General features: G+C 45.2%; 1 protein-coding gene across 16 annotated transcripts in view; it reads right to left on the bottom strand.

The window, feature by feature from the left end:
- The window catches only part of MAST2 (microtubule associated serine/threonine kinase 2), a 292830-nt gene that overhangs the window by 100503 nt on the left and 180037 nt on the right, over positions 1 to 12290 (bottom strand). For 10 of the 16 annotated variants that reach the window (XM_068239556.1, XM_068239565.1, XM_068239557.1 and 7 more), the window contains 3 exons: positions 4824 to 4844; positions 2822 to 2900; positions 654 to 808 (listed from right to left, as the gene is read on the bottom strand). In XM_068239556.1, coding sequence (XP_068095657.1) covers positions 654 to 808; positions 2822 to 2900; positions 4824 to 4844 — 255 coding nt within the window. The remainder of the gene's footprint in view (positions 1 to 653; positions 809 to 2821; positions 2901 to 4823; positions 4845 to 12290) is intronic. The other 6 variants (XM_068239558.1, XM_068239561.1, XM_068239562.1 and 3 more) reach the window with 1 other exon arrangement.

The raw sequence follows: 12290 nt of genomic DNA, 5'->3' as shown, positions 1-12290 counted from the left end.
CATGAATACGGACTGTTCATTAGCAGGAGCAATGCTGAAGCTGAAATATTTTGGATACATGAAGAAAAGGCAGGACTCATTGGTGGAATAAGCATGAAAGAGGAGGGATAAGATATCAGTCAGAGATGAAGTCAAATAACGACAAAAGAGGCCATAAAGCTGGGAGAGGCATTTAAGGGGATGGGTAGGGAAAGACTAAAAGGGATAGACAATGCAGGGTATTCACCAGGAAACAGGCTATGGGCTTCTACACAACTATAACTACCATATGCTGTAAATCAGAAGACTTATTTCTGGTGCTTTTCCAGTGGGTGTACAGGCACAGATTACTAGCCAATGGGTAAGCTGGAAAACCATGCCTGTTCATTACTGTTATTTTGTGCAGTACACACTCCTGCTCGTCAGCTCCCCTATGTGGAGCAGAACAGCCTGTTCAAGCCAAGCAACATGTTTGTACAGTGATCAATAACACTAAATCACAGATGATGGTTGCAGCTAACCAAAGTTGCAGGTGTGTTCTGAGATTAAAGGACCAGGGAAAAAGCAAATAGACAAAAAAAAGGGAGTTATGATGTCAGTGTGGGGGAAAAGCAGGATAAGAGAAGAAATGTACATTGGATGGGGACAAGCAGGAAAAGGAGGAGCTTGCCAACCTGAGGCTTCTTGATCGGGGTCGCATGGCTGGTGATCGCCGTCCCTCCTCATCGGTGATGCTCTCGGTGCTGAAATGCTTGGTCAGGAAATGCAGCTCGTCTGCCGTCGGCTGAAATGGCAGCTGGTGCAGCTTCTCCTGGGATGAGCATGATGACTGAGTACAGAAAACACAGAGAAAAAAGAACACTAAAACGCATGCATACAGGACTGCTGGAGAACGGAGGAGGAAAAACAAAGGGCGACAGGATACAATGAGCACGACAAGCGGTCACATGGCTTTACTACTGCCCTAAGACTAGGAGATCCCTTACTGGGGCCCTTATGTGTGGGGTGCGGGAACAATATATGAGCTGCTTTCCCCTTCCCAGTTATCCCCTCGATCAGCTGTAACTGCAAACCGGAAAAAGAATATCACATAACAGACTCTGAGGAGAAAGTTGTAGATACACTGGAACAGTTTGGATACTGAAAGACATGGTATATTTGTTACCCCAAACAGCACTGATAAGCTTATAAGCTACAACCAGGGCTGTGCCAAACAGCAGAGGGCTTTTCAATCCATTTACGTTTTTAAAAACACAATCCCTTTGACTTGCATTAAAGTTGCGTGATAAAAAAAAAAACACGATCGCGGCTCCTTTGCTACAATTTTAATGCAAGACAATGGGAGCAGCCGAAATGAATGAACAGGTAACCTCCCTACTGACTTGTGTTGCTCGAGTGTTTCAGAATTTCAGTAGGAAACATCATTAGTTTGATCAGGTGATACATTTGTAAGCCTTTGATTCACTAGTTATGAGCAGGAAGTGATCAAAGCAAATCAGAGGTTTATTAATCAATCACCTGATCAAACGGATCACATTCTTCTCCATGAGCGCTGGTACATGTATGTGGCAGGCAAAAGGATTGCTCTCGATTGTTCTGGGAGAAAATCCAGCATGTGTACAGGTGTACCCTGAAGGCAACATGCACATTTAAAAGCGCCACATGGTACTTTGGGTGCGAGATATTGCCAGCCATCGAATATTGGTAATGTTACCAATATTATACTATGGCTTCTTATCGAGAGTAGAATATCGGTGCCATTACTGATATTATATCGTTATCCTATCCCTACACTAACCTTCCCCCTATCTATGCCAACCCCCCCTCCCCCCCACCAATGTCCAACACTAACCTAGCAAGTATCCAGAACTGCTAATCTTACAACCGCTGCTGTCTGGGGTTTAGACACAAAGTAGTGGAACTGCCCTCCTGCTACCTTGAGTCACCGCCTCTGCCCAATTTATATGGTGCACATTGTGTCCAAAATTACCTGTTCCGAAGACAAATCCTCCTCTACAGCAGTCCACTGAGATCGAAAATTTGAAGCCAAAGGCTTTTATTCAATATTAGCTGTCAACTAAAACGGTTTTACTTGCGGCTTAAGACTTGTGGTGAAACAACTAGTGCAAATCCCCGTCCACATAATAGATTCTAATTTTCCAACCACCTTCTTTAATGATAACTTTAATGATAGCAGCAACTTCAGCTACAGGATGAAGTGTTCCGTGTCTGCTACAGGGGCAGAATAACCTGAAGCTTATGTGTAATGGCCTGGTACACACCATGCAATTTCCCCTCCATTCGACGGGACAAATCAATAATATCAGACAGATCACTTCTGTACAAAATCAATCAGAAAACCAATAGGAAATCTGAATGGACCTGTCAGAAATTATCGATTCGACCAGTCGATCTGATGGGAAATTGCATAGTGTGTACCAGGCATAATACTCTTTGGCGTCCCTTGTGTCACTCATCCCATTGTCTCTAGCTACATTCAATGTTCAAATTTTATATCAGATGTTCCACAAAAATAAAAATGCAGAGCTTTAAGAGCGTATGACCCAATATTCAGTTAACAGTCTGCTCTGCTTACTTTTTTGACTGATACGATCATTTTCTCGATCAGAAAAAGGATCGGATGTAAAAACTCGATGGGATGTACCCAGCTTTAGACTAAACGGCAGTGTTCCTGATTACTCCAGATTACATGGAACTACCTTGTGGTAACTCAGACAAGCAGCAGCATCACAAGGGGAGCAATAGATCAGACTGGCACCAGCGAGGAGCAGACAAGGGACACTGGGCAGGTGGGCACAGTCACATTCCAGAATGCACTTACTGAGACAGTGGAACTGGGAGTGTTGGTACCATATCCAGAGGAAGGCAGAGATGCCAAAGACCAGCGGCGTCCATCTGTCCTGAAATGAGAAACAAAAGGGTTACATGGGGTCTAATCCTACCACAGGTGATGGCTCAGAATCCAGCACCGCAAGTGAAAACAACTAGAATGAGGGAAAGAAGCATTGTATGAACAATTTACACACATCGCCAGGCCAGCACTTTGCTATGACACATCACAAGAGATGGGAAGAAGAAATAGTAGGATGACCTATAGGAGGATTAACCCATTACCACATCAAGGAGCTGTCAACAAAGCACAAACGTATATTCTTGCAAAGATCAGTTCAAAAAAGAATACATGTTGGACAATATCCACATAAGCAGACAGGTGGGAGTGTGGGTGTCTTTTTAGAGAGAGATCAATATTTGATTGATTTTGAACAAATATCAACTGGACAAGGTAGAAAATTTAGGTTGATCGGGGCAAGAGCATTGGGAGATTGGCAACAGTGCAATTCTGCAGTTCGATCGATTTTCAATGGATTCCCTGCTGGAATCTATTGGAAATTTATGTGATATGCGGGGTAGGAATAGATTCCTTCTGAATTGATTATTTTCAGAAAGGAATCAAGTGCTATGTGCCGGCAGCATGTATGGGGCTAATGGAAGATTGGCGGATTTGGAAGACTGGCGGGCACTGGAACACAGGACAGGTAATGTATAAATTCACATTTATACACTGCGGGACCAGCGGCAGGGGTTTAGTCACATTTGTCCCGATATCGCTCCCCGTTACCGCTTCGCACCTGATCGAGTAAGTCGGCCCTACATCTTGCAGCATGTCCAAACGATACATGCAACCAATTTCGGCCCGAAATAGGTTGCATTGTACATCGGACATGCACTTGGCGGCACAGATTTTCATCTGATTATAATGATCGAATCGGATGGTCGATCAGCCACCAAGTCACCTGATGTATGGCCACCTTTAGTGTATGGCCAGTTGAAGAGAGTTGAGTGAGGAGAGATGGCGAGATGAAGTGGAACAGCTGAGTAGTATAAAGTTGTGTACATTTACATCCATGAGGGCAGATGTACATGGGATTTCCATGTTGCTCTTGACCAACATTTCTGGAGCATGTTTGAAGAATGCGCAGTGCTGGAGTTCTGAACAGGTCCAAAGGAGGAATGTAATTTTGGGTTCATTGTTGCTTTTTTGTCAAGCATGATATTATATTTTTGTAAAAGCCTCATTCTTAACATGCTACTTTTTAGTTATACGGCTGGAAAAGAACCTGTGGATTTTTTTTTAACAGAAGCCTTTCAAAAATTTTAGTTCCATCCCTCGGCATGATGGTGAATGTAGTGCAATCAAAGAGCATAAGCTGCAAATGCATGGTGAAAGCAGAACACAAACACTACAGCCTTATAGAAAAATCAGGAAAATTACCCATTTCCAGACTTTGCAGTAGCACCAGACACCTTTCTATACTAAACCTATATGGCTGGATATTTAAGAATAAAAAGCAAGTAATGCAATAAGTACATTGAATCACCCCTGTATCTTGACGACCAATAGAATTCACCGGTGAGTACAACAGAGAAGGAAGACAACACACAAACACATAGCATCAAATAAAACACAACGGTACACGATGTCCCCAAAGCTGCAGTGCTGTGATGGAAACAATACAAATGCAGGAAATATCACTCCACAGTAGACAGTGTCACAGTGAGCACATTAGAAGCTTGCTAGCCCTCATTTATTAAAGGTTCTGTAAGTAAAGCAGACTTTACTGTTCTATTGCAGCCAATCGGATTTTCACTTTTAATCATGATCAGGAATTCTCTAACCTACGGCTACAGCTAACTGCTGACTACAGCAATTGTATACTTACAGATGCTTTGATAAATGAGTTCTTGCATGTCACATGAGATGCTTATAAAGCTGTGCTGGACGCACAAAGCGAACATGCAGACAGGAAGTGAGGTCCAGTTACCTGTCTGCTCTGTGTCCGTGGCTGGATTAAAGAAATATTATACATTATTCACATGCACTTTATAAGGTGTCATTAGTCTTACCAATGCAGCACAATGCTCCCAGCAACAAATTCACACACAGATTCATATAACAATGCTTTAGCAAGGTCACAATACTTAGCACTGAAAAAGTCATGTAAAGCTGCCTATACCTATTCAATAGGTTGCCAACCTATTGAATTGATTCAGGAAGGAATTGATTCCTACCACACACTGCACTATAATTTTTAATAGATTCCAGCAGGGAATCTAATGAAAATTAATTGAACTGCAGCGCACTGTTCGATACATTGCAATACCATGGGCTGTCGGTCTCCTGATGCACATGCCGCACCCCCAATCGACCTAGAACTACAGGGGGTTTAACCAGCCTGGCGTTCTATTAAGATCGCCAGGCTGGCGACCGGACGTTTTTTTTTTAATAAAACAAAAACTATTGTATGCAGCCAACTGAAAGTTGCTGCATGAAAGCTCACTAGAGGGCACTCCTAATGCGTACTTCTGATCGCCTCCGGCGATCAGAAGTAACTAGAAAGGTCGCGATGAGCGGCCCTTCTTGTTATGCTTTCGTCGCCATGGCGACGAGCGGAGTGACGTCACTGACGTCAGCCGCCTTCGATCCAGCCCTTAGCGCTGGCCGGAACTGTTTGGTCCGGCTGCGCTGGGCTCGGGCGGCTGGGGGGACCCTCTTTCGCCACTGCACGCGGCGCATCGCCGCGCTGCGGCGGCAATCAGGTAGGACACGCGGCTGGCAAAGTGCCGGCTGCATGCGCTCCTTTTTATTTGATTGAAATCGGGCCAGCAGGGCCTGAGCGGCACCCTCGGCGGTAATGGACGAGCTGAGCTCGTCCATACCACCCAGCTGGTTAAAGAGACCAAAAAGCCCTCCTGCTAAAAAGCAATGCTTAGTGTGAATAGCCTTCTTAAAACAGACGGTATTTGTGATAATTCAACTTTAAGTGAACAACTGTGGTTACTCTGTACCACTAATAAATATGCAAATTATCTCTTAATGGCCCTGAAGCTTACATCCAGAACTTCTGGTGTATTAGCAAGCCTATAGCTTACACATTTTACAGGCTGTCTGCATGTTGGGTTGATGTGGCTCTGTAAAATGTATAAGCTATAGGCTTGCTATACACCAGCGGATCTGGATGTAAGCCTGGCTTCGGGGGCATAGAGATCATTTGCATATTCAGTATCGGTGCATTGTGGGTAACCACAGATGTTCACTTTAAGCTGAATTATCGCAAATACCTTCTGTTTTAAGAAGCCTATTCACACTTGGTATGGCTAAAAACGAAAGCTAAAAAAGAACTCTAATGAAAACTTTTTGTTTTGGAGTGTGCCTCAGCTGGTGGTGTTCCAGTCCAGACATCAGTGAAGCCACAGGAGCTAGGAGCATTTCCCCCGGCAAGGGCATACAGCAAATCAAAGGGGAAAAAACGTTAAAAGACCACTTTGGTCAAATCGATAGAGATATATGGATATATTTTTTGTTTGTTTGTTTGTTTCCTTTAAAGAGAGTCTGAAGCGAGAATAAATCATGGGAGTGAAGGGACCCCCGTTTAGCCGCGGGATAGCGGCGGTTTAGCAGGGGCACTATGAGCTCTGAATTATTCTTGCTTCAGTGTCTCTTTAAATAGAGTTCTATTTTACCTTGCGTTTTGATAACCACAACGTGCTACGCTGAATCTTGCAGTAGTGGTGCCATAAATGTGGTTTATTCTCCACTGAATACTCTGTACTGCAGTTCATTATTTGGTAGATAGAGAAATATACAGGTTAGCTCAGAGAAATGAATGTGAAATAAATCCATACAATCCTCTCTCTGAGCACTGAAGCATTTAGACATGTTAAGGAATCCTGAACAGAGTAGAGTCTGTGGTACCTTGTAATGGCTGGTGAAGACAATTCTGTGAACAGAGTCGTTTATTATTACAGCTATTGTTTTAGGCTAGTGGGAGCAGCTGCTTCACCACAACCACAATAGAGCTGCCTACATCTCTGGAATGACCTATTACCAAAAGAAGAGACGCTTCTTCTACTCCTCAAAGCCTGGCAAGCTTTGGCTGCCATCTACTGGCAACAAACAGTAAAGCCCCATACACACACAACAGCGGTCTTTTATGCTGAATACACACGTTGCGATTTCCCACGTGAAAATCGACGGCTGTATCCATCGAAACACGATCGAACATGTTGGAATTAATCGAATAGATGGAATCGATCCTGCGAATCGCGCGGGAAATCGCAACGGGTGTATTCAGCATTAGGCTCTCACAACTTTTCTTGTGAAACACCTAAAAAAAATCTCGGGCTATTGTTCAAGCAGCTGATAAGACTGATAAGAACTCAATCCAAATATTGAATTGACTTCTTATCAGTCTTATCAGCTGCTTGAACAATAGCCAGAGATTTTTTTTAGGTGTTTCACAAGAAAAGTTGTTAGAACCTTAAGCCCCATCTACACGATACGATTCTTTGTGCGATTCTATTCACGATCCGATTAAATCAGACGTGTGCGATCGGGATTTGATTCACCATTGTTTTGCAATGGCAAATCGAATCGAATTCTGATCGGACATGTCGGATTTAATCTGATCCTAAACAGAACCGTAATAGAATCGCACAAAGAATCGTATCGTGTAGATTGGGCTTGAAAGACCGCTGTTGAGTGTATGTATGTGTCTTAAGACAGTAAAAATCCAGCACTGCCTTCTTACAACAGCAGGGGGGGCTCATACACCCTTTGTGAGAGACTTTGATGCGGAGGGGAAAATCCTAACAATATAAGCTTCTAGGTCTAGAATTTGCATTTTGGGCATTCTGGTATATTTGCTTGACCTTCATGGAGCATTCATAAAGTAAAGACATCTATTTACAAGCTTATAATTTTAAAAAAATATAATAAGATACTCTCTTGACATGTATATTTAAAAAGTTCAGACCCTTAGGTAACTATCAAACAGTGAAAAAAAGTCTTGGAGCGTCCGATCACGCTACCAGGAACTATATTTGCAGAAATACAGCGCTCTCTGATTAGAAAGCGTCGTTGTTCCTGCGGGGGACTTAGACCAGTGAAAGGGAATTATATTCCCATTCAGTGATCGGGGGATATATCTGTCCAGATAGACTTAGGCCTTGTTTCCATCTATGCGCTTCTGTCCGCTTCCGTCCGCTTTTCATCAACATGTATCAATCTGTAACATTGATGTGCTGATAAAAAGCGGATAGAAGCGCACAGATGGAAACAAGGCCTAGTGGTTAAATTGACACTAGGAGAGAATAAAGGTGCCCATAGATTTGACGATGTATGGGCAGACCGACCAAGGGACAGATTTCTCTCTGATCGAATCTGATTAGAGAGCGATCTGACAGCTGCCCGTACACCACAGACCGATTCCAGATGAATTGCAGCATGAAATAAATCTCTTGGGAATCGGCCTTGTGATGCTCCCCCCCGAAACCCAGACCGCTATACCTGCCTGTATCCACCACTGACTCCAGGTGTCAACTGCAATCTGGATACATGCACTTCACGTGGTTTCCGCCATATACATGCGCGAGTGTGACGTAACACATGCGCTCACATTACTACGGCAACCACATGGGGCGTGTGTAGATGGATTGCGGATGGTGCCCGGAGCCAGCTGCAGACACGGACAGGTAAAGTATACTGCACTGGGCAGGCCCATTTTACATTGGGAGGGGGACAGCGCTGGGGGTTTAGTTACGTTGTTCCCAATATCATGAGCCGTTACCACAGCGCACCTGATTGAGCATGTCGGATGATGTCCCTCAGGGCTCTTTTAAACCAGATGCGATTTGCTGCGTTTTTCAATCGGTTTCCGATCACATGCAAATCACAGAACGCAAGGACATATTTGTAGTAAGAAAAATGGCATGAACCCTTTTCTACCACTGCAATCCAATTGCGATCTGATTTTGCATGATCGCAAACATATGCTGCCTATCTTCTGCATTCATAACATCCAAAGAAAAACACAGAAAAATCGCAAATTGTATTTGCGATTTTCAGTATAAAAGAGCCCACACCTTCATAACATCCCCTCTCTCAGCAAACATAAGACAGACTTTAACTAATATGTTGGCGCTTTATAAATACAATAAATAAATAAAATTTCCCATCATTGCTTTACACCCTAGGTTCTCAACGTGTGGTACGCGTACCTCAGGGGGTACTTCTGATGGCTCCAGGGGGTACTCAGGCTTGATATACTTGACCAAGAATAACAAATTTAGAGTTTTAGAAAATGATAAATCTTATTTAAAAAACACCAGATTAGTGTGTTAACTAATTAAAAGCAATAGTAAATGCTTGGAAATAGTTTAGAACCAATTATCATGAACTACGATTAAATAAATATTTGTCAAGGAGTACTTGTGATAATGTTCACTATGCTGGGGTGTACTTGGTGAGTACAGGGTTTTAAAAGGGGTAACATTCAATAAAATGTTGAGAAATACTACTTTACAGAATAAAGAGTATTTATTTAATCGGTTTCAAATTGACCTGCACTCAATTTGAAACCGATTCCTGCTGCATCCATCTGCTGTGTATGTTTCATCTCTAATCTGACCTGCACTCAATTTGAAACCGATTCCTGCTGCATCCATCTGCTGTGTATGTTTCATCTCTAATCTGACCTGCACTCAATTTGAAACAGATTCCTGCTGCATCCATCTGCTGTGTATGTTTCATCTCTAATATATTACATGTGGCTCATTTCTGCTGTCCTGCTCTGCTTTTCATATTAGTAGCGCCTATGTAACATATTTACATTGTAATTTACTACTTGCTATTGAAATTCTGGCTTTTGTTTCACACTGCTGGCCTATCTGTAATTTCAAACAAAGTTGTAACACCTACAAGCTTGTTTGATTTGCAGGAGACTATAGTGGCCCTCCCCCCTGCTTAATTGCAAATCGTCTGCCAGACCATCCTGATTACTCATTTGCTCTGATGCTGTGTGTATATCAGGAGGTCTGGTAGTCGGGCCGGCCGACTTCGGGTCGTTTCAAAGGGTGGAAATTAACCAGAATTTACCAGAATTCAACAGCAATTCAGCAGAAATCAGCATTACACCAAGGTAACTTCCTCAATCTTTTAGCCTCACCTGCATTCCTGATCACTATCCAAACCTCACACACATTGCTTCCTCTCTCCTACTCCATGCATCTTCCACCGTTCTCTACACATCTACCTCTGTCCAAACCACTGCCAGCCTCCTCTCCACACAACGTAATGCACCCCTTCCCCCCAGTCCTTTCTCTGGCTCACCCACACTTCACCCACCATATTCCTACCAACCCTTTGCCACCCCTCCACCACTACCACATGCTATTCCTCCACCTGCTTTTCCAGCTGGTCCCAGTGCTTTCTCCCTCCATCCTCAACCCACCCATTCCTAGACCCCCACTGGTCCCCAAACCCCCAGCCAACCCCCTTCCAGCCCCTCCACACTCTTGCATCCGCAGACCACACCATAATAATCTCATTCCCATCCATACAACCCCCAGGCACTCTCTCCCTCTGTTTTGTGGTCTATGGAATGCCAGATCTGTCCGCAACAAGCTCACATCCATCCATGAGCTCTTCCTCTCTAAATCCCTCACCTTCCTCGCCCTCACAGAGACATGGCTCACCCCCTCTGACTGTACCGCAGCCGCTGCTCTCTCCTATGGGGGACTGCATCTCAGTCACACCCCCAGACCTGACAACAGGTCTGGAGGAGGAGTGGGTCTGCTTCTCTCCGCACCCTGCACCTTCCGGGTCCTATCACCGCCCCCTTCCCTGCATTTCTCATCCTTCGAGGCCCATGTAATCCGCCTGTACCAACCTCTCCCAGCCATCATTGCGGTCCTATATCACCCCCCATCTGCTCCAACTTCACTCTTCCTGGACAACCTGGCCTCCTGGCTCCCCCACATCCTGTCATCTGACCTCCCCACCATCATACTCGGGGATTTCAACTTACCTATCGATGAGCCTATCTCCACTGCTGCCAAGCAGCTACTCTCCCTCACCAAATCCCTTGGTCTCTCTCAGCACACAAATTCCACCACCCACCGCGCTGGTCATACTCTTGACCTCATATTCTCAAAGTCCACCTCCCTCAGCAACCTGGACATCGCACCTTTCCCTATCTCTGACCATCACCTCCTCACCTTCACTATCTCCCCACCAACAACTTCTCTCCCCACCCCTCAGCCTGGTCGATGGCAGAGAGACCTACGTAATCTCAGCCCAAATGTCCTAGCAAGTCCCCTTCTCTCCCTCTCCTCCCACCTACCCACCCTAACATGCCCCAATGAAGCGGCTGCACAATATAACCTTGCCCTCTCATCTGCTTTAGATCAAGCTGCCCCCTCAATCTTCCGCCCTATCAAGCCCCCCAACCCCCAACCCTGGCACAACACCCACACACGTAACCTCAGGAAAGAAACTCGAGCAGCCGAACGGAAATGGAGGAAATCACATCTCAATGCTGACTTCCTAGATTACAAGGCCAAACTGTTACTCTTCCACACTGCCCTCTCCGAGGCTAAACAAAGGTACTTTGCAGCACTGATTGTAACCCAAGCTTCCAACCCTCGACAGCTTTTTGCTACCTTCAATTCCCTCCTCAACCCCACTCCTCCCCCTCCCAGCTCCTCCCTCTCAGCCAATGACCTTGCCAACCACTTCACCACTAAAATTGCAACAATACGCAATGAAATTTCCCTCCTCCATCCCTCCCTTACCAATGCGTCTCAGGTTGTCCCCTTGCCTTCCCTCCCAGCGGCTCCCTTGTCTCATCCACCCCTCGCCTCTTTTGCTCCTGCCACCATTGATGAAGTCAGCCTGCTGCTAGTGGCTTCCCCCCCCACATCCTCTCCCTGTGATCCGGTACCCGCGAATACTCTTCGTCCCCACTTCTCTGACCTGGCCCCAGTCCTCACCTCCTTGTTCAATCTCTCCCTTTCCACAGGCATCTTCCCCAAAGCATTCAAACAGGCCACTGTGCTTCCCCTGCTGAAAAAACCCTCACTCGACCCATCCCTACCCTCAAACTACCGCCCAATCTCCCTCCTTCCCTATGCTTCTAAACTCCTCGAACGCCTAGTCCATCAGCGCATTACCCAATACATCAACACCAATGCCCTACTTGACCCCCTACAGTCTGGATTCCGACCTGCGCACTCAACTGAAACAGCCCTCGCCAAGGTGGTCAACGACCTTACCCTTGCCAAGGCCAAAGGCAGTTATTCCATCCTGCTCCTCCTTGACCTCTCTGCAGCATTTGACACTGTTGACCACTCCCTCCTCCTCCAATCACTACAGTCCATGGGCATCCATGGGCTTGCCTTGGCCTGGATCTCCTCCTACCTATCCAATCGCTCCTTCACCACTTCCTTCAATG

Source organism: Hyperolius riggenbachi, chromosome 6 (genome assembly GCF_040937935.1).
Source record: "Hyperolius riggenbachi isolate aHypRig1 chromosome 6, aHypRig1.pri, whole genome shotgun sequence".
NCBI classification, from domain to species: Eukaryota; Metazoa; Chordata; class Amphibia; order Anura; family Hyperoliidae; genus Hyperolius; species Hyperolius riggenbachi.
The sequence above is the reverse complement of the archived record's forward strand: the minus strand, read 5'-3'. Positions and strand labels throughout refer to the sequence as shown.